The following is a 22,724-nucleotide window of genomic DNA, read 5'->3' as shown; positions in this document are numbered from 1 at the left end:
GCAAAACAACATACAAAAAACGTGCATTTTAGTAGGAACACAGATTAAAATGGTGACAAATTTTCAAGAGTACCTTTTCTTGAAAAATATATTAAAAGAACACTAATGTGGAAATGTGGAGAACTGAAAGTAAGATTGCAAAAACAAGACACCAAAATGGACGGATTCTGCCATCCCTACCAGGGAGTAAATCCACTGAAAGCAGTGCAGTTACTTCTGAGGCTTTCTTCCCTAATGTGTCCATACAATCATATGCATGCCTGCTCAGAGGTAAGCCCCACTGAATTCAATAAGGCTTACTCCCAGGTAAGCACACAGGGAATTACAGCCTTTGGGGTGGGAAACCTGACTAAGCTCACAAACACAGATAGGTAGCCGTGTTGGTCTGCCATAGTCAAAACAAAATAAAAAAATTCCTTCCAGTAGCACCTTAAAGACCAACTAAGTTAGTTCTAGGTATGAGCTTTCGTGTGCATGCACCTGAAGAAGTATCTGAAGAAGGTATCTGAAGAAGTGTGCATGCACACGAAAGCTCATACCTAGAACTAACTTAGTTGGTCTTTAAGGTGCTACTGGAAGGAATTTTTTTATTTTGTTTAAGCTCACAAAGCTCACTAACTCAACTGCACGAATGCCAGTGTGCTTGCAGCCCTTTGCACAGGAATAGGCATCACTGAATGCTGCAGAGGTTATGCCAAAGCAGGCACCTTTAGGAAGCCGCCAGCGCCAAAAGGAGGAGCAAGATGAGCAGCTCTGCATACCCAATGCTGGCGGGACGACCCTAAGCCTGGCCAGCCATGGCAGACGGAAGCAGCGGCAGCAGCAGGCGGCTGGCTCACTGGGCAAGGCGGCGCTGCACTGCTCGGCTCCCATCTGCGCTCCCACAGCAAGCCCAAGCAGCCTCCACGTGGAGTATTGCGGCCAGCAGAAGTACCTGTGCGGGGAAGGACGGGGCTAGCAGAGGGGACGGGGCTGGAGGAAAGGAGCAGCTGGCACGACTGTCTGGGATCCCCTCCCACCCTGCTGCTATGGAACTTGCCCGCCTTTGCATCCCACAGCAGCCCTGTGAGGTGGATTTGGGCTTAGAGGCAGTGTGGCCTGGGGGTGGGCCAGGTTCAGGACACTGGCGGGCCAGATGTGGCCTGTGGGCCATAGTTTGAGGACCCCTGGTTTAACCTCTGGCTTGCTAGTAAAACTCAATTGCTGTGTTGCAAAAGGACGCATGTCTAAAAAGCGTTTCAGCAACAAAAGTTTGGAAAGCTCTGGTGTATACTATAACAAGAGCCTTGCTCATGGTGGAACGCTGACATCAAGTGGTCCCCTGGAGAACTGCAACCAGCGTGGTCTTCATTGGAGCAATGAAACCCCACAGTCCCTAAGTAGGAAAAGGGCCGAGGTGCAGATTTCCTTCCCTTGCTGTGTAAAGGGTCCCTCCAGGCTGGCGTATTCTGCAGCATGTTCCTGACACAGTAAAAGGGCATTAGCACTGGGGAGACTGGGCCTTTGGTGTGCTGAGCTCCCTCCTGCCCTGGTTGTCGGACTTATGTGGATCTGGAGAGAGGGGGCAGGGAGGAAGGTGAAGGGGTATCTTCTCCCTTCTCTGAAGCACCTCAATAGCCACCAAAGAGAGAACAAGAATGCTAGCTGCTGCCCTCGAGGGGGTGAGAGAGCCCTCCTGCTACCCCTGGCAACTGTTTCCTTCCTTTGCTAGGCAGAAAGACTTAAGAGGCTTGGAGACATCTCCACTACCCTGAACACTTAACTCTCCCCCTTATTGGCGGACAGGTGCTGCACATGTGGGGCTTGGAGAGACCTCTTGCTGTGTGGGGAAGTGTGATCTGGTGGGAGGGCGTTCCACAGATACTGAAAAGACCCTCTTTGGGGGAACATCTCACATCCAGGGTGGGGGCCAAAGGGAAGACACCATGTGGATTATAAAGGGCAGAGTTGCTGGACTACAACTCCCATCAACTCTGGATTCAGTGATATTTCTCTCTGAGGAAGTGTGGCGATGGGGAGGCTGCATTTGCAAAGGGTTGGAAGTTGGGGCCTCACAGACAGTCTTCTTATTTCCTTCCTGCCTGAGATGCACAAGCTGTAGTTGCAAAAGGTGCCTGGAGGGGTTGTTTTCCAGTAATCTATTAATACAATTATGTGGGCATTTTAACAACTGTTGGAGGTCTTGTCATGAGAGGAAGGTGAACCACAGAACCAGGATTGCAGGGGGTGGCAGGTGAATCCTTTTGAGGAATAGGTTGTTTACTGGGACGGTTAAAGTGTTCCCCTCTCTTTAAAGACTCCACTACAGAGGGAATTCTGGGAAAGCAGAGGGAAAAGAAAATCCCAGATTTTGTTTTGTCGTTTTCTCCAAGTGTGACTGGAATGACTCCTCTCACAGGGCATCTGAAAAGGTGTCAATTCTGCTCCTAACAGGAGATCCTGAGTTGGGTTTCATTTCCCCACAAACAAAAGAAAGGGAGAAGGGTCTCCCCAAAGAATGAGGCTCCTGAGAATGTGTGGAGTTCAGCCCCTGAGTCAGCGTCAGAAAAAGACACATATCCCTCTTCATAGTCCAGAGTCACTCGGATCCTCTTGGGCTCCTCACTCAGGGACAGAGGAAAGTAATCAGGGGATGTGAAGGCCCTATACTTGCCGAGCCACTTCTCCAAAGCCCAGATGCCTCCCTCAAACCTTAAGGGGAAGAAGTCCTTTCTCTCTACAGACTTCCTGGCGACCCCCACAGCCCACCATTCCTCACTTCCCATATTGACTTCCCAGAAATGTCTGCCTGCTGTGAATCCCTCACATCCCAACACACAAGGCATGTCACTGAATCTCTCAGGATAATTGGACAGGACTTGATGTTTGCTTCCCTTTCTCACACATTTCCGATCCTCGGATAGGATGAGACTGGGATGGGCTGTGTCTGGATCCAGAGTAACATTTGCTGTTGAGAGAAGATGAGGAAAAGAGAAGTGAGTCAGAATCAGCCGAGAGTCAGAGACGGACATCCTGATCCAAAATAACACCAAGAAGAAGCAGATTCCCTCTCAGATAAATGGGACTTCCTCACGTTCCATTCAGGATTGGGACCCCCCCTTTCTCCTAGACCAGTGTTTCCCAACCTTTTTTGGGCAAAGGCACACTTGTTTCATGAAAAAAATCTCGAGGCACACCACCATTAGAAAATGTTTAAAAAATTAACTCTGTGCCTATATTGACTATATATAAAGTAACTCTCTTTAATAGGCATCAAATAAACACAAAGAAAGTACCGGTATTTTATAATTACTTTATTATGAAATAGTAAGTACCGTATTTTTAGGACGCTCCGTCCCATAGGACGCACCTACTTTTTTTTTGGGGGGGGGGGAAATAAAGGAAAAAAAAAAATTCCTTTATTTTCCCCCCCAAAACCAGGTCGGGGAACAGTGGGATGGCGGTGCTGCGCCTCCCCACTGTCCCCCGAGCTTGTGGGGCTGGCCCATGTCTGCCTGGCGCGAGGGGCGCTCTGCTTCAGGGCGCCCCGCGCATCGGGCGGCAGGCTACAGTCCGCAGCATGGGGAACCCTCTGTTTCAGGGCGCCCCACGCGCCCCCCGTGCGCAAGGCTTGCCAACACAGCGCGGAGCACGGGGCGTCCTCTGAAGGGCGCCCCGTGCTCTGCGCCGCCCGCAAGCCTTGCGCTCCTGGGGGGAGATCCCCCGGGTGCGCAAGGCTGGCCAACACCAGCGCGGAGCACGGGCGTCCTCCGAAGGAACGCCGCCATCCCGCTGTCCCTCGACTTGGTTAGAAGGCTGGCGGGGGGGGGAGAAGCCTGCTCCTCCCCGTCGCCAGCCCCGCAAACTCGGGAGACAGCGGGAGAGGCGTAGCGCGCCCACCCGCTGTCTCCCGACATGGTTTGGAGGCTGGCGGAGGGCTTCCTCCTCCCCCAGCCCCGCAAGCTCCCAGAGCTCTGGGTCCCGTTCTGGGGGAGGGGGAAGCTCGGGCTTCCCCCGCCCCAGCCCCGCGTCTCCAGCCGGGAGACGGTCGCGCTTTAGCCCCGTGCGTGCTCTCCCAGCTGGAGAGGTGACGCGCGCCTATGGAGGCTCCTGCCATAGGCGCGCGTCACCTCTCCAGCCGGGAGAGGGTCGCGGGGGGCTGCTTTAGCCCCCTGCGTGCTCTCCCAGCTGGAGAGGTGACGCGCGCCTATGGAGGCTCCTGCCATAGGCGCGCGTCACCTCTCCAGCCGGGAGAGGGTCGCGGGGGGCTGCTTTAGCCCCCTGCGTGCTCTCCCAGCTGGAGAGGTGACGCGCGCCTATGGAGGCTCCTGCCATAGGCGCGCGTCACCTCTCCAGCCGGGAGAGGGTCGCGGGGGGCTGCTTTAGCCCCGTGCGTGCTCTCCCAGCTGGAGAGGTGACGCGCGCCTATGGCAGGAGCCTCCATAGGCGCGCGTCACCTCTCCAGCTGGGAGAGCACGCATGGGGCTAAAGCAGCCCGACTCGCCCGCCTCCCACCCACGGCACACCCGGCAACCTCTCGCGGCACACTAGTGTGCCGCGGAACACCGGTTGGGAAACACTGTCCTAGACTAAGCTCAGAATAAATACCTTCTCTGTGGGTTTTTAAATACTTCTTTTTCTGCCATTTTACTCAACGTATTTTATTGTGTCCCTCCTGTCAATTCAGTCACCCTTTGAGAAACAAAACAGCCCAGAAAATATTCCCTCAGCTCTTCTATGCAGTGAAGGGGATGAGGAATGGATGGGGGCAAGAGGAGAAAAATGCTCCTCCTTTGAATCTCTCTGTGTCCTATTTAAAATAGTAACTATGGACAAAATATTGTTTACCTTTACCCACAAAGTTGGGGGAGAATATCGATAAAGATGAGTGTGCTACCAAAGATGTTATTCTTATTTCAATCACTCCTGATAAGTAAGGGGCTATCAATATTTAAAGAATGGCAAAAGATAATTTCAAGGTATATCTGGCAGGGCAAGAAGCCAAGGATTCAATTTAAATTACTAACACATGCAAAAGAAAGAGGTGGCTTCGCTCTGCCAGATTTGAAACTATATTACGAAGCATCATGTCTGTGTTGGATAAAGGAGTGGATTACATTAGAAAATGGAGAATTGTTGGAACTAGAAGGGTTTGATAATAGATTTGGTTGGCACGCATATATATGGTATGAAAAGAAGAAAATTCACAAAGGGTTTGAAAACCACATCTTCCGAAGATCATTGATAAATGTATGGGACAGGTATAAAAATTTGTTGGAACCAAGACTTTGTCAAAGATGTATAAAAAGTTGCTGGAGTGGTATACAAAAGATGAAGAGGTTAAATCGGTAATGATACATTGGGCCAGAGATTTTGGTTATAATATACAATATGATGAGTGGGTAAAATTATGGAACGAAAGATTAAAATTTACGGCATGTACTGCGTTAAAGGAAAATGCAATGAAAATGGTATACAGATGGTATATAACGCCAGTAAAATTAGCCAAAATGTATAAAACATGTAACAAATGCTGGAAATGTAAAGAAAAAGAAGGAACATTCTACCATATGTGGTGGGAGTGCAAAAAGGTGAAAGGCTTCTGGGAAATGAATGAATTGAAAAAAATGTTGAAATATACGTTTATTAAGAAACCGGAGGCCTTTCTATTGGGAATGGTAGGAAATGAAATAAACAAGAAAGACTGTAAACTTTTCCAATACACAGTAACAGCAGGGAGAATACTTCTGGCCCAAAAATGGAAACAGGAAGAAATACCACCAGTCGAGGAATGGAGACTGAAACTGATTATGCAGAATTGGACAAACTAACAGGGAAGATTCGGTATCAACGGGACCAAAAGTTCATCGAGGACTGGGGCAGATTTACAGATTATCTGAAAAGCATATGTGATGAACAGATAACGCTTGTTGGTTTTCAAGAGACTGTGAAAAATAGAGGAATGTTGTTAAAAAGAGTGTAAGAGGAGGGAAGGATACATTTAAAGGCAATATTAAGTTAAGAAATGTGTTAATAATATAAACGTAAACGAAAGATTGGCAGAGGAACTGAGGGAAGTAAAAAAAAAAAGATGAATGTGTGATAAAATGTGAATTGATTGTATAAAAAAGTGTTTTTGGAAAATGAATAAAAAATATTATATATATATATATATTATATATATGCTTTCGTAGATTTTCACGGGTACAGGAATGCAGGTTTTGGTGTCCTCGGGTGTCTGAGGACACCCGAGGACACCAAAACCTGCATATTATATATATATATATATATAGTTGTTCCCCCCCGCTAAGTGGTTGAGGTTTTCTAAGGAAATCTTCCGGGGGGAGGTAGGGGCGAAGGAAGGCATCGGCTGCAGCAGTGCCAGAGGGATCTCGGCACCGTCTGTACGGCGCTGGAGTGGCACTGGCGGCAAATCACTATACAGCGCATGTGCAGCATCGCTACATACCGCACATGCATGTGATGCCACACATGCACTATACCTAGCAGTTTGCTGCCAGCGCCGGGTTCCTCCGCTCGCGACTGCAGCCATGAAAAGGAGGATCCTCCAAAAATTACCCCCCAATCATATCGCAGCCACAGCCTTCCCGGCGCAGCCATGGCCAACAAATCCTTTTAATCACGATAATCTATACTTGATTTTAATTCTGTTAATTCATTGTTTGTTAATAGCTTATTTGCATATTACATTTCTTGATGCTTATTTATGATGTATTGCAGTAGAACAATTGGAAAGAATTCCCGCTCACCCCTTCCCAACAGGTGGGCAGAGTTTGCGGCCCCGTGCGGGGCCACCTGGCCGGGTGCCACCCACCAGATAACTGTGTGCCCGGCGCACCCCCACCTGGTGGGCCAATGGGCTGCCGGTGGGGAGTGTGGGGTGGGGTGTGAGTAGGTTTGGAGGACTAATTTCTAAAAAATTATATTTAAAAAGCTGACAGGAATCTGTGCCTAGTGAGTTCCAGAATCTAAGGAAATATTGAGGGTCCCTGTTGAACAGAGGATTAGGGCCAAATTAAAATGTAGAAGCGGGCAGCTCTGTGTGCAATTACCCTGTTGGTAAATAATCAGCACGATTAAAACCAACAAATTAGAAGACGGGGGGCGGGGGGAAATGCAACAGGGAAAACCTGCTTGATGAATGCATAAATTCAGGTACCATATTTACGTGAATCTAATGCTCTATCAAATCTAATTTTCAATACCTTGAAACCAAAAAAGGAATTTGCAGGTGAACGTAAATGTGCAATCAAATGTAATGGGCACCCTAATTTTTGCAATTTAAAAAAGCCATAAGGGTGCACATTACATTCATGTTTAATGTGGAGAAGATCAAAGAATCCAGTAAAAGCAAAGGGGGAAGGAGAAGAATTAGGCTGCAAAATATCATATGCAGATACTACTTCTCCCTCTCTTAGAATAACACAAAGGACAGGACAGATCACAATCCCATTGAAATACCAGTCCCCAACCCCACCTTGAATTGGTCCTTCACCCAAAATTTACCTTTCTGAAGCAGTCCGGATAACAGAGCATCTGAAGAAGAAAAGAGATATAAAGTTTGAGAAATAGACTTTTATAACTCAAATAATTTTGCAACAATATTTTCACTTCATAACATATAAAATCCCTGCAGACATTCTTCATTACCTTCTATTTTCTCTACCCCAACATATAGAATGGGATTTGCAGCCCTGAATTTTGAGATCTCCCTCTTCAATTCTAGTGGGAAAGTCAGTGGATTTTCAGATGTCCCCATCTGCGCACACCTGATGGGAAAAATACATGTTAACCCATTTCAAATCCAGAATTTCTGAGGGCAGCAAAAGAAAGGAATTGAGAGGAGGAAAGAAACTGTAGAAAGCCAAGAGGGAGAGACAGAGGAATGGAGTCACAGAGAGGGGAAGATTCCTCCTTACTAGGGACTCCAAAGCCAGACAACTGAGGGCCAAAGGAGCAGCCCTTTGTCTGAATCTCTTCACTTACATCCACTCAAATGGAGAAATAAAATAAAGTCAAGTGATACCACTCTGCTCAGAGTTTTTCCATTTCAGCTGCACTGCCTATGACATGCAATGAAGATGTGCTGTTGTTGACACAAGTGAAATGTTCCTTCTATCCCAGCCTGCTCTGGTCCATGGGGTCACGAAGAGTCGGACACGACTAAACAACGACATCCTCTTATCATGAACCCAAGTGACACCTTGAAGTTACATATTGCAGCTGGGATGTGTTCAGGAACATGGTAAACACCCCAACTCCATCTCCTCGTTTTTAGCCCCACAGGTGACAGGTAACTGTGTGGGACTCTGTGGAATAGTCCCACATTATTATTCATTTCATTTCTATTCCACTTTATAATCTTCATAATATATTCTATCCCAGTCTACCTGTGAAGTTTCAGGGAGTGATATTAATGGAGTTGAGCAGGATCCCCTTACCTCTGCAAAGTTCTTCTAACATCCTAGAAGGGAAAAGAGGAAACTCAGAATGGAATTCACTGCCCAGCACAGGCCCTGTAATGAAGACCCATCAGCCCCTGCAATGGATGCCCTCTGGGGTGAATCTGCCTAGCATATGCCAGAGTTTTGGATAGGTATGGATGCATCTAACAATTCTGGTTAGATTGGGAGAAAAGCAATCACAAACCTAGACAGCATCTTAAAAAGCAGAGACATCACTTTGCCAACAAAGGTCTGTATAGTTAAAGCTATGGTTTTCCCAGTAGAGATGTATGGAAGTGAGAGCTGGACCATAAAGAAGGTTGATCGCCGAAGAATTGATGCTTTTGAATTATGGTGCTGGAGGAGACTCTTGAGAGTCCCATGGACTGCAAGAAGATCAAACCTCTCCATTCTGAAGGAAATCAGCCCTGAGTGCTCACTGGAAGGACAGATTCTGAAGCTGAGACTCCAATACTTTGGCCACCTCATGAGAAGAGAAGGCTCCCTGGAAAAGACCCTGATGCTGGGAAAGATGGAGGACACAAGGAGAAGGGGACGACAGAGGATGAGATGGTTGGACAGTGTTCTCGAAGCTACAAACATGAGTCTGACCAAACTGCGGGAGGCAGTGGAAGACAGGAGTGCCTGGCATGCTCTGGTCCATGGGGTCACGAAGAGTCGGGCACAACTAAACGAACAGCAATGATGGATGCATCTAACAATTCTGGTTTCTCTCCATTATTTTCCAATCTTAAGTTCAGGTCCTTTTTAAAAAAAATGTCCTGATGAAAATTCATGAGTTCTCCTCTGTCTTTCTTAGGTATCCCATGTATCTTGGCCAATGGAGAATTTATGGATAACTGTTCAACTGGAAGAGTTCCTTTTTCTGAGATATCCTGAACTTTAACAAAGTTAGCTAAGCAGCTTCACACTTCTTAGCTAAATCAGGTACTGGCAATCCTCTCTTCTGTGCAGCAGTTTGCGTATTAACATTATCCACTCTGGGACACTTACTTTGCCGAATAAAATTATCTATTCAATTCCCTCAAGTCAACCAAGAGTGGGAAAAGTAAGAAACAAAACCAAAAACCTTGGCAGTATTGTCATGCTTTTTGCACTGATCTTTGCTTTTCGTAGAATCATAGAATTGTAGTGTTGGAAGGTATTCCAAGGATCATCTAACCAAGATGTTTTTAACTTACTCCATCTTTCCATATCAGGTTTCTGATGCAGCCTTTGGCTAGTGCTTCCCCCCAACACTGCCATTCCGTGAGGGGGCCAGGGGCATGGTGGCAAGACCCCTGGCACCAGGCCGGGTGGGATTCCTGCAAGGGGGCACCTGGCTCACCCCCCCTCAAAATCATGTGCCTGGGGCTAAGGCCCCCCTTGCCCTCCTTTCTCTACACTCCTGCTCAGAGATGCAAGCCCCAACTCTGTGCCCCATTTGACAGCAGCCCATTCTAGCTGATATCCTCTGCCCCTCCCCCTTTGGTCCAACATGGTCCACCCTGTAAAGCTCTGTGTCCGAGAATTCCCCCTTTTCCTCCTATGGAGCTTTCCCTGTCAAAACCTGCTCTTTAAAGCTGAATTTGGCCAAACAGCAATGCACAGAAAACCCAATTTGCCATTGGTTGTGCTTCAGCTTTAAAGAGGAATTGGTGGGGGGGGGGACAACTGGGGGGGGGGGAGGGAGAATTTGGTTAGGGACTGGGAAAGCACTGCCCTGTGCCTGGAAAGAGTACAGCAAAAGGTAAGTGTGGTTAAACCATTAGAGAGGAACTTTGGGCTGTTCCTGCCACAGTCTCACCTGCAGGAGTTGACTCGCTGGCTGCTGACTCTTCTCCTCCATCTCCCGGATGCTCCTTTCAAGAGAGGAGAGTTCCTCGGAGAGTCCAGCCAGGTGCTTCTCCCTTCTTCCTGTGATCTCCTTCTCCATCTCTTCTATTTCATTCAGCAGACGCTTTTCTTGTTCTTCCAGAAACTGGTGCAGTTGTCTGAACTTCTCCTCTATATTCTGCCTCTCAGTTTCTGTTATTCTCTTCAAGAGGCAGGAAGAAAGGGGAAAAGAGGAGGCCAGAGTCTTTAGAAAGACCTTCCTTAACAATGTTATGGCAAATCACTCAGGAATAGGGCTACATCATGACTTGGGACTCAACTACACTGGACTAATTAGAATGTTATATATGTGTTATAAACATGTTATACTAGTAGAGCTGCTATTTGTCCCAATGAGAAATTACACCAAGAGCTAATTTTTTAAATAGCGTTTTTTATAGTGTTTTCCAAATCAGTACAGTGGTACCTCAGGTTACATGCGCTTCAGGTTCCAGACGCTTCAGGTTCCAGACTCCGCTAACCCAGAAATAGTGCTTAAGGTAACAACTTTGTTTCAGGATGAGAACAGAAATCGTGCTCCATTGGCACAGCAGCAGCAGGAGGCCCCATTAGCTAAAGTGGTGCTTCAGGTTAAGAACAGTTTCACGTTAAGGACGGACCTCCGGAACGAATTAAGTACTTAACCCAAGGTACCACTGTATAGATCCAGCCTTGGTCCTTCAAGCATACATGTTCTCTTTGTAGGGATTGTGACACTTACAAGCAGGCTGTTGCTTTCTTCTCCTATTTTTGCTTCATAAGCCTGAATTTTCACTCTCGCTTTCTTCAGATGCTCCAGTCGATCACAGATGAGTGTCTAAACAGAAAACAAAATATCCGTTTGGATTAGGATGCGGGGTGGAGAGCTTCAGTATTTTACATATCTTTCTATTGTGTGGTCCCCCACTATTAGATTTTTATCTGATAATTGCTCTCTTCTAGTGGTTTGGGGTTTTTTGCTGTACATTTAAAATTCAAGGCTCGTTTGAGAACTTTCATTCTATTACTCTTATTAACCAGCATCATTATTATTACTACTACTACATTACACAGGAGCCCTTGGGCACATCTTAAAAACAAAATTACATTTTTAAAAGTTGCTTTTGAAGCAGAACAAAGGTTTTGTTTTGTTTTCGATAGCACAGAGACCAGGCCCAAGTTTTGATTCACTTTGAGGTGCAGATTAGTAATTCATTATGTTTGCTTTCCAGCCACATTGACAGCATATTTTGCACATACACACTCACACATAAACACAGATACGAAAGTGTTGTGTTAGCAAGTGTCAAAATGACTTCCTACCTTGTATTCCTGGGCAGCCTCTTCCTTGAGAACCACAGTGTGTGATTTATGTTCTGGGGATTGCTGACAAAACAAACACACCAGTTCTTCATCTTGTTTGCAGAACAGGTGGAGTTTTTCTTTGTGCCTCTCACATAGTTGCTTTCTCTGGAGCTTGAGCCTTTCTGCTACATTTGCCAGCTGCCAATTGCGGCAGAAATTTCTGCTCTGGATCTTGACCGTGCAGACGGGACACTTGCAGTCCCCCATGTCAATTTCATCCCGTACCTCACAGTGCTTGGTGATGCAGCCCAGGCAGAAGTTGTGGCCGCAGTCCAAGGTCACGGGGTCTGTCAGGAAGTCCTTGCAGATGGGGCACAAGACTTCTTCTCCTACATCCGTGGATGGGGGGGCTGAGGCCATGACGGATCCAGAATGTGTGGCTTTGTTGAGATGAGAGGTGGCTGCAGGATGGCAGCAGGACGTGAAGGGACAGGGGACGGAAAAAATGCCTGAAAGGGGAAAACTATTCAGCCTTAAGCTTTTCCATATCCTTCCAGAGAAACTAACAATGCATTTCACTTTTTTATGCAATGGAGCCCCCACAATTGGTCCTATTACACAAATCACTGTATTTGAAAAGAGACAGGTCTGTGTCAATAAACTCTGAAACCAAGGTCTTCACCATTTCCAAAGGATGCTCTGGCAAGCCCCAGAAAAACAATTAGCATGTATTGTTCAGATTTCCGAGTGACAGTTTTGTAAACATGTCGGACAAAAAGAATATTCTGAGCATGGTCTGATTTACAAGTGCAACCCTTTTCTGTGTCCTCTGTACAGGCAACTCCCCATCCCACATGTTGGCAGAGTGCATGCAATTCTGTCCCCATTCTGGACCAAAAACAGTGTATGGCACCTTCGCATGCCAATCGAACAGATGCAAAATGCTTGGTACTTGTATGATGACTTTGGGTGGTCCTTGGATAAGGGCTGGGCCATTTCTGAAATCTTTAAAAATTGTTGCACATTTTTACTCTGGGTCCCCTCACTTCCTTGCAAGGTGGTGTGGTGGTGGCGGGGGGGGGGGGGACTCTATTGTAGCAGAAAACAAATATTTTCTTTGCTTTCCTCAACTGGTTCCCCCCTCCCCTCATTCTTCTCTGACTGATTATGGACTTAAGGGATATTGGGTCCCTTGATGGAGAAATGGGCTGTAAAAGTCAACCCCTAATTTCTGTATAACAGTCCCACTGCTTGAAACTCAACAACTCAGTTTGCACACTCATTCATTCTTTACCTACATGGTCACCTTACCCCACTTGACTGCTTCAATTAGAGGAATTGGCACTTTTACAGGTGCCGCATAATACCTGCACTGCATCTGTCAGAACTCAATCATTTAGCATGGTGTCAGCAACCATTTGGAACGGCCTTCCTGTTGATATCAAGCAGGCACCTTCACAGTCTTCTTTTCAGTGCCTGCTGACAACATTCTTATCTAGACAAGACAACTCAAATGATTAGAAAGTTTCTATGCGTTTCCATTTGTTTTTATCTATTCTACACAATCTCACATTCATGTCCAGGTCCACTCTACTGGCGCTGCATCAAGAGTGGCCCAGGAATGGCACCAAGGTGACAGACAAGGACAGAAGCCATTGCAGGGCTCCAAGCCCTCCTTTGGGTGCCCAGCCAAGACATCCATTGACACCCATGGCAGCTCTTCTCCCAGAGCTAACAGCATTCCCATAGGGGCTTGACTTTCAGCTGAATGGTGGGGGAAGGCAAGGGAGAGGAACAGTTAAAAGCCTCCTCTATACACATTGGGAATTGAATGAAAATAGACCTGCTTTGGCCAAGGGCAGCCTGGGAACATGCAGTGGGGTTTGGTTGTCAGATACTCACCCCCAGAATAGCTTCTCTTGTGGGCAGGGAGGTGGTGTACTTGATCAAGAAGAAGTTATGGGGTTACCTTTCCTTCTTCCCAGCCGTTCTTTCTGCTGTCTCCTTCCCCTTTCTTTAGGGAGGGGCAAAGGGTGTGCACTTTGTACAGCTGTGACGACAACCAGCAACAGTTCTTTTCTTCTGCTGGGAGATCTCAACTTCCTTCTCCCCCTCCATCTTCTCTCCTCCTAACAGAACAACCATTTGCTCACAACCTCATCTCACCCCAAACATGAACGGCTCTTTTTCAAAAAGAATAAGAAAAAAACAGGCCTTTGGCATATATTTATAATTGTATAAAACAACACCATGCTTTCCCCCCGAACAGGTCCCTGAACAGGTAAGCTATCATAAAAATGACATTGCTTGGTTAATAAATGAAAGCTTTGAACTTTGCCTGAATGCTCCACCACACCCATTTTGTTCAGGACGCAGAAAAAGAAATATTTTTTCACTTCCTGCTTTGGACCCCTGACTCTTCCCCTCCTCCTATCCGTAATGCTATCAGGGCAGTACTTTAGGGCAGACCCGACCCCAGGGACCCACTTGGGGGTCACACCCACCTCTGCTTGCTGTTTGCAATTGGGGAAAAGATCAATTGGCTTTTCTGAGGATTGACATTTGTTCCTAATTCAGCGGGTTTTCCCAGGGAAAGCAGAGGGACAAACAAGAAACTGCTTTTACCCATGCCTAGACAGCACGGGAGAAACTTCTGTCCCTGGCCAGCTACAAATCATTGTCCAGTGCAACCAGTGCTGTTTCAGACCCATGATGGGAATTGTAATTGGAAGGGGTCCAAATCATCCACATTTCCAGTTTCCAATTTGGGATGAGATTCCTTGGACTGGGCTGTTTCTCTGCATTGAGGGCAGGAAGGCTATGGGCTACCCACCCCCCAAATACTAGCTCAAGCAGCCTTGACTGAAATTATTGCCCCCCACAGTGTTCACTGGATCCAGGTTATCCAGGCAGAAGAGACAAGTGGCTTCAGCACAGAGATCCTGGACGGGACCCCCAGAACCAGCCATGGCTGCTGCCTCACAGTGAAGGCACGGCTGACTTGGACTTTCTCAGTTCTCTGTGGGAGTTTCCCTGTGTGCAGATGGCTCGCCATTTCAGGGCTGACCTGATTGGCTGTTGCTGTTTTTATCCTGGCAAGCCTGCACAGTTTTCTTAGAGGTCTCTTGAGCAGCCTCAGTTGCTTTGCATTGCTTCTGATGCCTGTATACTGTGGGAGTATGTTGTCCTTAGGGGTGATATGTAAATTCTTTTTGAATGAATAAGAGAACGCAAAGACTCTGCTTTGAGAAAGAAGTGCTTAACGGAGACAGCTCTTTCTTCCTGGCCTGAACACAGCAATCCGCTGCTCTGTTCTGGGATCTGATCTGGCTGGGAGCTGACTTCAGGCACCAGGCCCAACGACAGACCAATTCTGCGTTACAAAGATATCTGCAAACATGACATGAAAGCTGGCAACATCAACCTGCCATTTTGTTTCCCTTGAAGGTAATTGCAGTGCCTAGAAACAGACAGACAGGTCATGTATTCACAGCAGCAGCCAGAGGAGGAATGACCACTAGGAGGAGTGTTGACAGAAGAAACGCCCTGGTTCATCTGCAGCAGCACAACTAGACGCCTTCATCTGCCCCAGCTGCAACAAAACATGTCTCTCCTACATCGGTCTCTACAGCCACAGCAAGTGCAGCAATCTTCCGATTTGGCTTAAGACAGATGCCAGCTTTGAATATATTAAAACAGTAAGTAGAATGGGTTTTCTTTTTCTTTTTTTACTAAGATGCTCTACAGCCTCAGCCCACATTCACCCAGAGTTGCTGTCAGCAATCATCCCACTCCAACACAGAATGCAAACACTCCCAGGATTTATGCATATTCCTTTTATTGTGTATTTGTGATGATTTCTGCGCATGATGCTATCTGGGAAGTCTATGCAATCCCAGTTTTAATACTATTTGTGCCCACAAAGCTTTGCAGTCTTCATATCTGTTTCTTTTCTGATCAGTCCATGTCCTGTCACTTCCTGCTGAAATCCTATAAATTTTCATACCAGTAATGTTCTGTTGTAGGTTTTTCTTTTGGTCCCCTTTTATTCCCTTACAGCCCAAGAGTGCCCCTCCAAATGGCAATAATAGGGTAACATTATGGAAGTATCGTGGAATAGCTGCTAAAGCAGCTGCATAGATGGTCCAGAATGAATCCATGGCTAATGCACTATTATTGCATCAATGACATCTTGCAACAAACACCGGCAAAAGCCCTCCAGTCTGAAGAGGCCCTTCAACAATCTGCTAGGGAGGTTTTGGAACTTTTCTTTTAGATGGTTTCATTTTAGGGGCTTTCATATACCTCCCATATAACCATGCACTCTGGGCTGTTCACAAATTTAAATATAGCTGATTAAAAATCAACAACAGAAAAGCTGCACCAACACCACAATAATGTAAAAACATAAAGATCAACATAAGGTCATGAACAACACTGAAAACCAACAATAGAGAAAACAAAATAGTTACAAGAATTCAAGTATATTAAACCATAATTATTAAAAGCGAGGGCAGGCGGAGGTAAATAAGGTGCAGGTAATACTGAAAAGACCCTCTTTGGGGGAGTATCCTACATTTAGGTTGGGAGCCACAGGAATGACGCCATCTGAATTATATAGGGCAGATATAGCCAAGTTGCTGGACTACAACTCCTATAATCTCTGAATTCAGTGAGATTTCTCTCTGAGGAAATGTGGAGATGGGGAGGCTGCATTTGCAAGGGGTTGGAAGTTGGGGCTTCACAGACAGTCTTCTTATTTCCTTCCTGCCTGAGATCCACAAGGCTATGAGCTTTAGTTGCAAATGTGGCTGGAGGGATTGTTCTCCAGTGATCTATCAATGCCATCATGTGGGCATTTTAACAGCTGGCAGAGGTCTTGTCAAGAGAGAAAGGTGAGCCACAGAAACAGGATTGCAGGGGGTGGCGGGTGAATCCTTTTGAGGAATAGGTTGTTTATTGGGACGGTTAAAGTGTTTCCCTCTCTTTAAGGACTCCACTGCAGAGGAAATTCTGGGTAAGGGAAGGGAAAAGAAAATCCCAGATTTTGTTTTGTAGCTTCCTCAAAGTGTGACTGGAATGACTCCTCTCACAGGGCACCTGCAAAGATGTCAATTTTGCTCTTAACTAGAGATCCTGAGGTGGGTTTCAGATCCCCACAGAAAAAAGTAAGGGAGGAGGGTCTCCCCAGAGAACGAGGTTCCTGAGAATGTGTAGAGTTCAACTCCTGAGTCAGCATCAGAAAAAGACACACGCCCCACTTCATAGTCCAGAGACACTTGAATTCTTTTGGGCTCCTCACTCAGGGGCAGAAGAAAGTAATCCGGGGAGGTGCAGGCCCAGTACTTGCATTCCCACTTCCCCACAGCCCAGATCCCTCCCTCAGGGCTTATGTCATATTTTAATTTCAAAGCTGATGAAATATGAAAGGGATCTAAGTGGCCTCTCATAGAATGTAAGCTTCTTCTCCTCACAGACCTCCTGGCGACCCCCAAAACCCAATATTGCTCACTTCCCACAGTGACTTCCCAGAAATGTCTGCCTGCTGTGAATCCCTCACGTCCCAACACACAAGGCCGGTCACTGAATCTCTCAGGGTTGTTGGGCAGGGCTTGAGGCTTGACTTCCAATCTCACACTTTTCCGATCCTCAGACAGGCTGAGAATCGGGTGGGCTGTGTCTGGATCCAGAGTGACATTTCCTGTTGGGAAAAGTGAAGAGAGACAGTATCAGCTGAGAGACAGAGACAGACATCCTGATCCAAGAAACACCCAGAAGAACCAAATTTCCGCTAAGATAAATGGGGCTTCCTCACTTTTCATTCAGGATTGGGACCCTCCCCTCTTTCTCCCAGACTGACCTCAGAATAAATACCTTCCCTGTGGCTTTTTAAATATTTTTTTTTGCTCCTTTTATTGTGTCCCTCCTTGTCAATCCAGTCACACAAGAAGCAAAACAACCCAGAAAATATTCCCTCAGCTCTTCTATCCAGTGAAGGGGAGGAGGGATGGATGGGGCAAGAGGAGAAAAACTTTCCCTTGCCCTGAGTGATGGAGATCGAACTAGAGAGTCGTTTTTCATGTGTTTTTCCCAGCCTCCATAAACACCCTCAAAACACTGCAGGCTGCCTGTTCCTGCCTGGAATCTTCAACTGCTCTGAAGCTGCAGGACCCCACTTGTGCGTAGGAACAAAGGTCTTATCCACAAAGCACTTTGTATTTGCAGCAGTTTGCATTCCAATTAATTTGTATAATCCAGTCTCAGTGTTTCCCCACTGTAGGTTTGGATTCACCCGATATGAAGAGAATGCAATAATGTGGGGATAACTGAGCTCCAGACCACTGCACTCAATGCTGCTGTTGATTTATTTTACTGCTGTTGATTTATCTAAATTTTGTTTATATCCCATTTTAACCATCAAATTCATACAAATGTTATATCAGTCCTGTCAATGTTTTTAAATGTTTACAGTGCTCTTTGATATAGTCTATAAACTTTCTTTTTTTTTCTTGCATAATTTTTATTGTTTTTAAATCATAACAAACAAGAAAATAAAACAGTTTACACCTTGTTGTCACAGATTTCTTTCTATAAGACTTCCTTCAGCTTTCCCTGAAATCATCCATACCATAATTTAACAAATTCACACAAATCCTAGCTTATATTGACATTATTTTCTCTTTCCTTCTTTTTCTCTTTAGACAATATTCCAACCTTTTCACAGAGCTTTTTTAAACCCAACTAGCGTTATCTGACCTTCACTTATATTTTCCAGATATTCCACAAATTTCCCCCAGTCCTCAATGAACCTTTGGTCTTTTAAATATCTAATTTTCCCCGTCAATCTGTCCATCTCCGCGTATTCTAGTAGTTTTGCTCTCCATTCCTCAAGCGTCGGTATGTTCTGTTGTTTCCAATTTTGAGCCAATAAGACCCTTGCAGCCGTTGTTGCATATTGGAAGAATTTACTGTCATTGTTCTTTATATCACTTCCTGCTAGGCCTAACAGAAAAGCCTCCGGCTTTTTCCCAAAGTTATATCTTAATATACTTTTCATTTCATTATATACACTTTCCCAAAAGCCTTTGACCTTTCTGCAGTCCCACCACATATGGAAGAAGGATCCCTCTTTTTCCCTGCATTTCCAGCATTTATTACAAGTTTTATATATTTTTGCTAATTTTGCAGGTGTTATATACCAATGGTAGAACATCTTCATGAGGTTCTCTTTTAACGTTATGCAAGCTGTAAATTTAAGGTTTTTTTTCCAGAGTTTCTCCCATTCTTCATAATATATATTATGGCCGATGTCCCTTGCCCAATGAATCATCACAGACTTCACTTCCTCATCTATCAGGTTATACTCTAATAGCATATTATACGTTTTAGAAAGAATTTTGTAGTCATTGTTTATTATTTCAGTCTGGAATTTAGATTCTTTATCCGCGTATCCTCTCTCTTTAACGTCTTGTCTAAACATTTCGTTTATTTGGAAATAGTGTAACCAATCATAGACTTTTCCTTTAACCTGGTCATATGGTTTCAATTTCCATGTCCCCCCTACTTTTGTTAACAATTGTTCATAAGTTATCCAATCACCTCTCATGTTTACTTTTTTCACGCTCATAACTTCCAATGGGGATAGCCAGTGTGGTACTTTAGGTTCTAGTAGAAATCTATTCCTCTCCCAAACTTCCAATAGAGGGCCTTTAAAAATATGTGTTGCGAAACCCTTGTGCTTCCTCTTCCCCTGCCATAAGTACGCATGCCATCCTGCTCTATTGTCGAACCCCTCCAGGTCTAATAGTTCCTTATTTTCCAATTTTATCCATGTTTTCACCCAGCAGAGGCACGCTGCCTCATAGTATAACTTCAGATCTGGCAGAGCGAATCCCCCTCTTTCTTTAGCTTCTGTTAACAATTTAAACTTAATCCTTGGTTTTTTGCCCTGCCAGACATATTTTGAGATTCCTCTTTGCCACTCTTTGAATATCTTAGTGCCCTTGATTATCGGTAAGTTCTGGAACAGAAATAACATTCTTGGGAGAACGTTCATCTTAATTAAAGCTATCCTACCCCAGAATGACAATCTCAGCTTCCCCCACCTCTCCAAGTCCTTTTTTATCTCTTTCCATACGTGCTCATAGTTATTCTTAAATAGGTCTATATTTTTCGGGGTTATCCATATTCCTAGATATTTTACCTTTTTGGCCACTTCTATTTCTGTTTGTTGTAATTCCTCGATTGCCTTCGAATCTAAATTCTTCACCATTATTTTAGTCTTCCTTTTGTTTAACTTAAAACCAGCCACCTTACCAAATTGTTCCAGTTCTTCCAGTATCTCTTTTATTGAGTTCAGCGGGTCTTCTGTTGTTATTACTAAATCGTCTGCGAATGCTTTAACTTTATATTCATTTTGACTGATTCTAATCCCTTTTATTTTCTTATTTTGTCTTATTGAGTTCAGGAGTACTTCCAGTACTATTATAAATAGCAATGGGGAGAGTGGGCAGCCTTGTCTTGTACCCTTCTCTACCGTTATTTCTTCTGACACCACGTTGTTTATAATTAATTTGGCCTTTTGCTCCGTATAGATTGCCTTTATTCCGTTGAAGAAGTTCATACCAACCTCCATATATTCTAGCTGTTTTAGTAAAAAGTCCCAAACTATATTATCAAATGCTTTCTCTGCATCCACGAACATCATTATGGCTTGCTTATCATACCTGGCAGACAAGTATTCTATGGAATTTATTATATTTCTAATATTATCTCTCATTTGCCTGCCAGGCAGAAAGCCCGCCTGGTCTCCATGGATATATTCTAACCATATGTTTTTAACTCTACTTGCCAATATTCCTGCGAAAATTTTATAATCGACGTTTAACAGCGAGATCGGCCTGTAGTTCTTAACTTGTGACAGATCTGAGTCTTGTTTTGGGATTAAAGTAATGAAGGCATCCTTCCAAGTATCTGGTATTTCTTTTTCTTTCAAAATATTATTCATTACTTCTCTCAGTGGTGCCAGTACAGTATTTTCCATTTCTTTATAGTAACTTGCCGTGAAGCCATCTGGGCCCGGAGCTTTCCCTCTTTTTAAATCTTTAATTGCTGATTTTATTTCTTCTGTCTCTATTGGGGTGTTTAATTGCTCTTTTTTCTCTATTGGAATCTTCTGAACCTGTTTATCTTTCAAGAATATTTCTATTTTTCTCTGCTTAAATCTCTCTCTATTTTTGTATAATCCTCTATAATAATCCAGAAAACCTTTCCTTATTTCCTTGGGGTTAGTTATTTCTTCTCCGTTCGCTACAATTTTATTTATTGTGCTTTGTTCCTTTCTTTTCTTGGTTTGCCATGCCAAAAGCTTCCCTGACTTATTCGCAAACTCAAACGTTCTTTGTCTTAGTTTTTTTATGTTCCATTCTACTTCCCTGTTTATTATTGTTGCGTACTGGGCTTGCAGTACTTTAATATTTTCTTTTATTCTCTTATTGTTAGGTTTTTTAACTAATTTCCCCTCCAGGTCCATTATCTGTCTCAGAATATCCTTTTTCCCTTTATCTCTTCCTTTATTTTTAATGGCATTCTGCTGAATAAAAAAGCCCCGCATCACCACCTTAGTTTTGGTGCCTTTATTCATATTATCCTTAAAGAATTCTTTCATCCTTTTCTGCGCTTTTTCAACTATATCTTGGTCATCTAAGAGATAATCCTTCAGTCTCCATCTAAAAGTACCTTCTTCCAGACCTTTCAGTTCCATCTTTATTGGGTTGTGATCAGATATTGTTTTGGCCTGAATCTCTACTCGTATAATTCTTGGTGTTAATTCGTTCGAGACCCAGATCTGATCTATTCGGGACAGTGATTGGTTAGGCTCAGAGTGGTACGTAAATTGCTTTGCCAGCGGATGTCTAAGTCTCCAGGCATCTATTAGATTACAGTTTTTAACCAATGAGAAAAAGGTTCTGGGCAGCTTCCCTTCCTTACCCCCCCCCCCATCTCTGAGTCTGTCCATTTCTAGTGAGACCACCCCATTCATATCCCCGAGTATAATCATTTTTGATCTACATATTCCGCTAGCTTTTCTTCCAAGGTTTTATAAAACTCGGATTTATTATCGTTTGGAGCGTATAGTCCTACTATAATTAAGTTTTGTCCCTGCCATTTAATTTGTACCATCATTATCCTTCCGTTTTCATCTTTAAAGATTTGCTGGGCCTCAATTTGTTTTTTAACATAAATAACCACACCTCTTTTTTTGACTTTGTCAGATGATATGAACTCATTTCCCAGTGTTTTATTTATCAGAATTCTTTTATGTCTTCTTGCTATATGGGTCTCCTGTAAACAAATAATGTCTACACTTTCTTTTTTCAAGATTTGTTGGATTTTGTTCCTTTTTTCCCTCTCGTTTATCCCATTAATGTTCCAACTCCAAATCTTTAATGCCATGGTGATTGAACCTACCTATATTACTTCTTTTCTTATGTTTCAGCTAATTCTTCTTCCTCCTGTTCTTCTTCTTCTCTTCTTGACCCTTCTGCTACCTCCTCTATCTCTTCCTCAGCACCCCCTGCTGCCTCTCCTATTTTGTCTTCCTCTTTTTCTAGTCTCAGTTCTTTATATTTTCTTAGGAATTTGCTAGTTTCTTCTGGTTTAACCAATCTATGCCTCTTGTTTCTATACATGAATGAGATGCCCTCCGGATACTCCCATTTAAATTCTATATTATTTTTCTTCAACATCTGTGCCAATGCTTTATACGGCTCTCTACGTTTCAGAATTCTAATTGGTAAATCTTTGAAAATTATTATATAATTCCCATTAATGCACAGTCTTTTTTCTCTATTTCTTTGCAAAATCATATTTCTCATTTCCTTTTCTTTGAATATAATCAGGCAATCTCCTACAAATTTTTTAACTCTGGTTAGTTTTTATTTTTAATCTGAATGCCGTTTGGACTGATTTTGCCATCTCTTCTATTGGTATTTCCATCCATTGGGCTAATTCTACAATCAAATTCTCTTTAATGTTTTCTCCTTGTCTTTCTGGCACTGCTCTAAGTCTTAAGTTAGTCTCCCTTAATCTTAATTCATTCATGGCAATTATGTCTTTCAA

General features: G+C 44.3%; 2 protein-coding genes across 2 annotated transcripts in view; both read right to left on the bottom strand.

Moving 5' to 3' along the window:
* Positions 1-1,078: 1,078 nt before the first annotated feature.
* The window catches only part of LOC309337321 (tripartite motif-containing protein 10-like), a 34,365-nt gene continuing 12,719 nt past the window's right edge, over positions 1,079-22,724 (bottom strand). Inside the window, exons 2-9 of the mRNA XM_081854099.1 lie at positions 13,506-13,572; positions 11,622-12,112; positions 11,041-11,136; positions 10,252-10,482; positions 8,442-8,464; positions 7,651-7,769; positions 7,507-7,536; positions 1,079-2,947 (exon numbers count right to left, since the gene is read on the bottom strand). Of these exons, the coding sequence (XP_081710225.1) occupies positions 2,427-2,947; positions 7,507-7,536; positions 7,651-7,769; positions 8,442-8,464; positions 10,252-10,482; positions 11,041-11,136; positions 11,622-12,023 (1,422 nt within the window). The 5' untranslated portion in view covers positions 12,024-12,112; positions 13,506-13,572 and the 3' untranslated portion in view covers positions 1,079-2,426. The remainder of the gene's footprint in view (positions 2,948-7,506; positions 7,537-7,650; positions 7,770-8,441; positions 8,465-10,251; positions 10,483-11,040; positions 11,137-11,621; positions 12,113-13,505; positions 13,573-22,724) is intronic.
* LOC309335198 (uncharacterized protein) overlaps positions 15,425-22,724 on the bottom strand; it is a 38,247-nt gene continuing 30,947 nt past the window's right edge. Inside the window, exon 16 of the mRNA XM_081850071.1 lies at positions 15,425-17,304. Coding sequence (XP_081706197.1) covers positions 16,727-17,304 — 578 coding nt within the window. The 3' untranslated portion in view covers positions 15,425-16,726. The remainder of the gene's footprint in view (positions 17,305-22,724) is intronic.

Source organism: Podarcis erhardii (assembly GCF_964252035.2).
Source record: "Podarcis erhardii genome assembly, chromosome: 2".
NCBI classification, from domain to species: domain Eukaryota; kingdom Metazoa; phylum Chordata; class Lepidosauria; order Squamata; family Lacertidae; genus Podarcis; species Podarcis erhardii.
The sequence above is the reverse complement of the archived record's forward strand: the minus strand, read 5'-3'. Positions and strand labels throughout refer to the sequence as shown.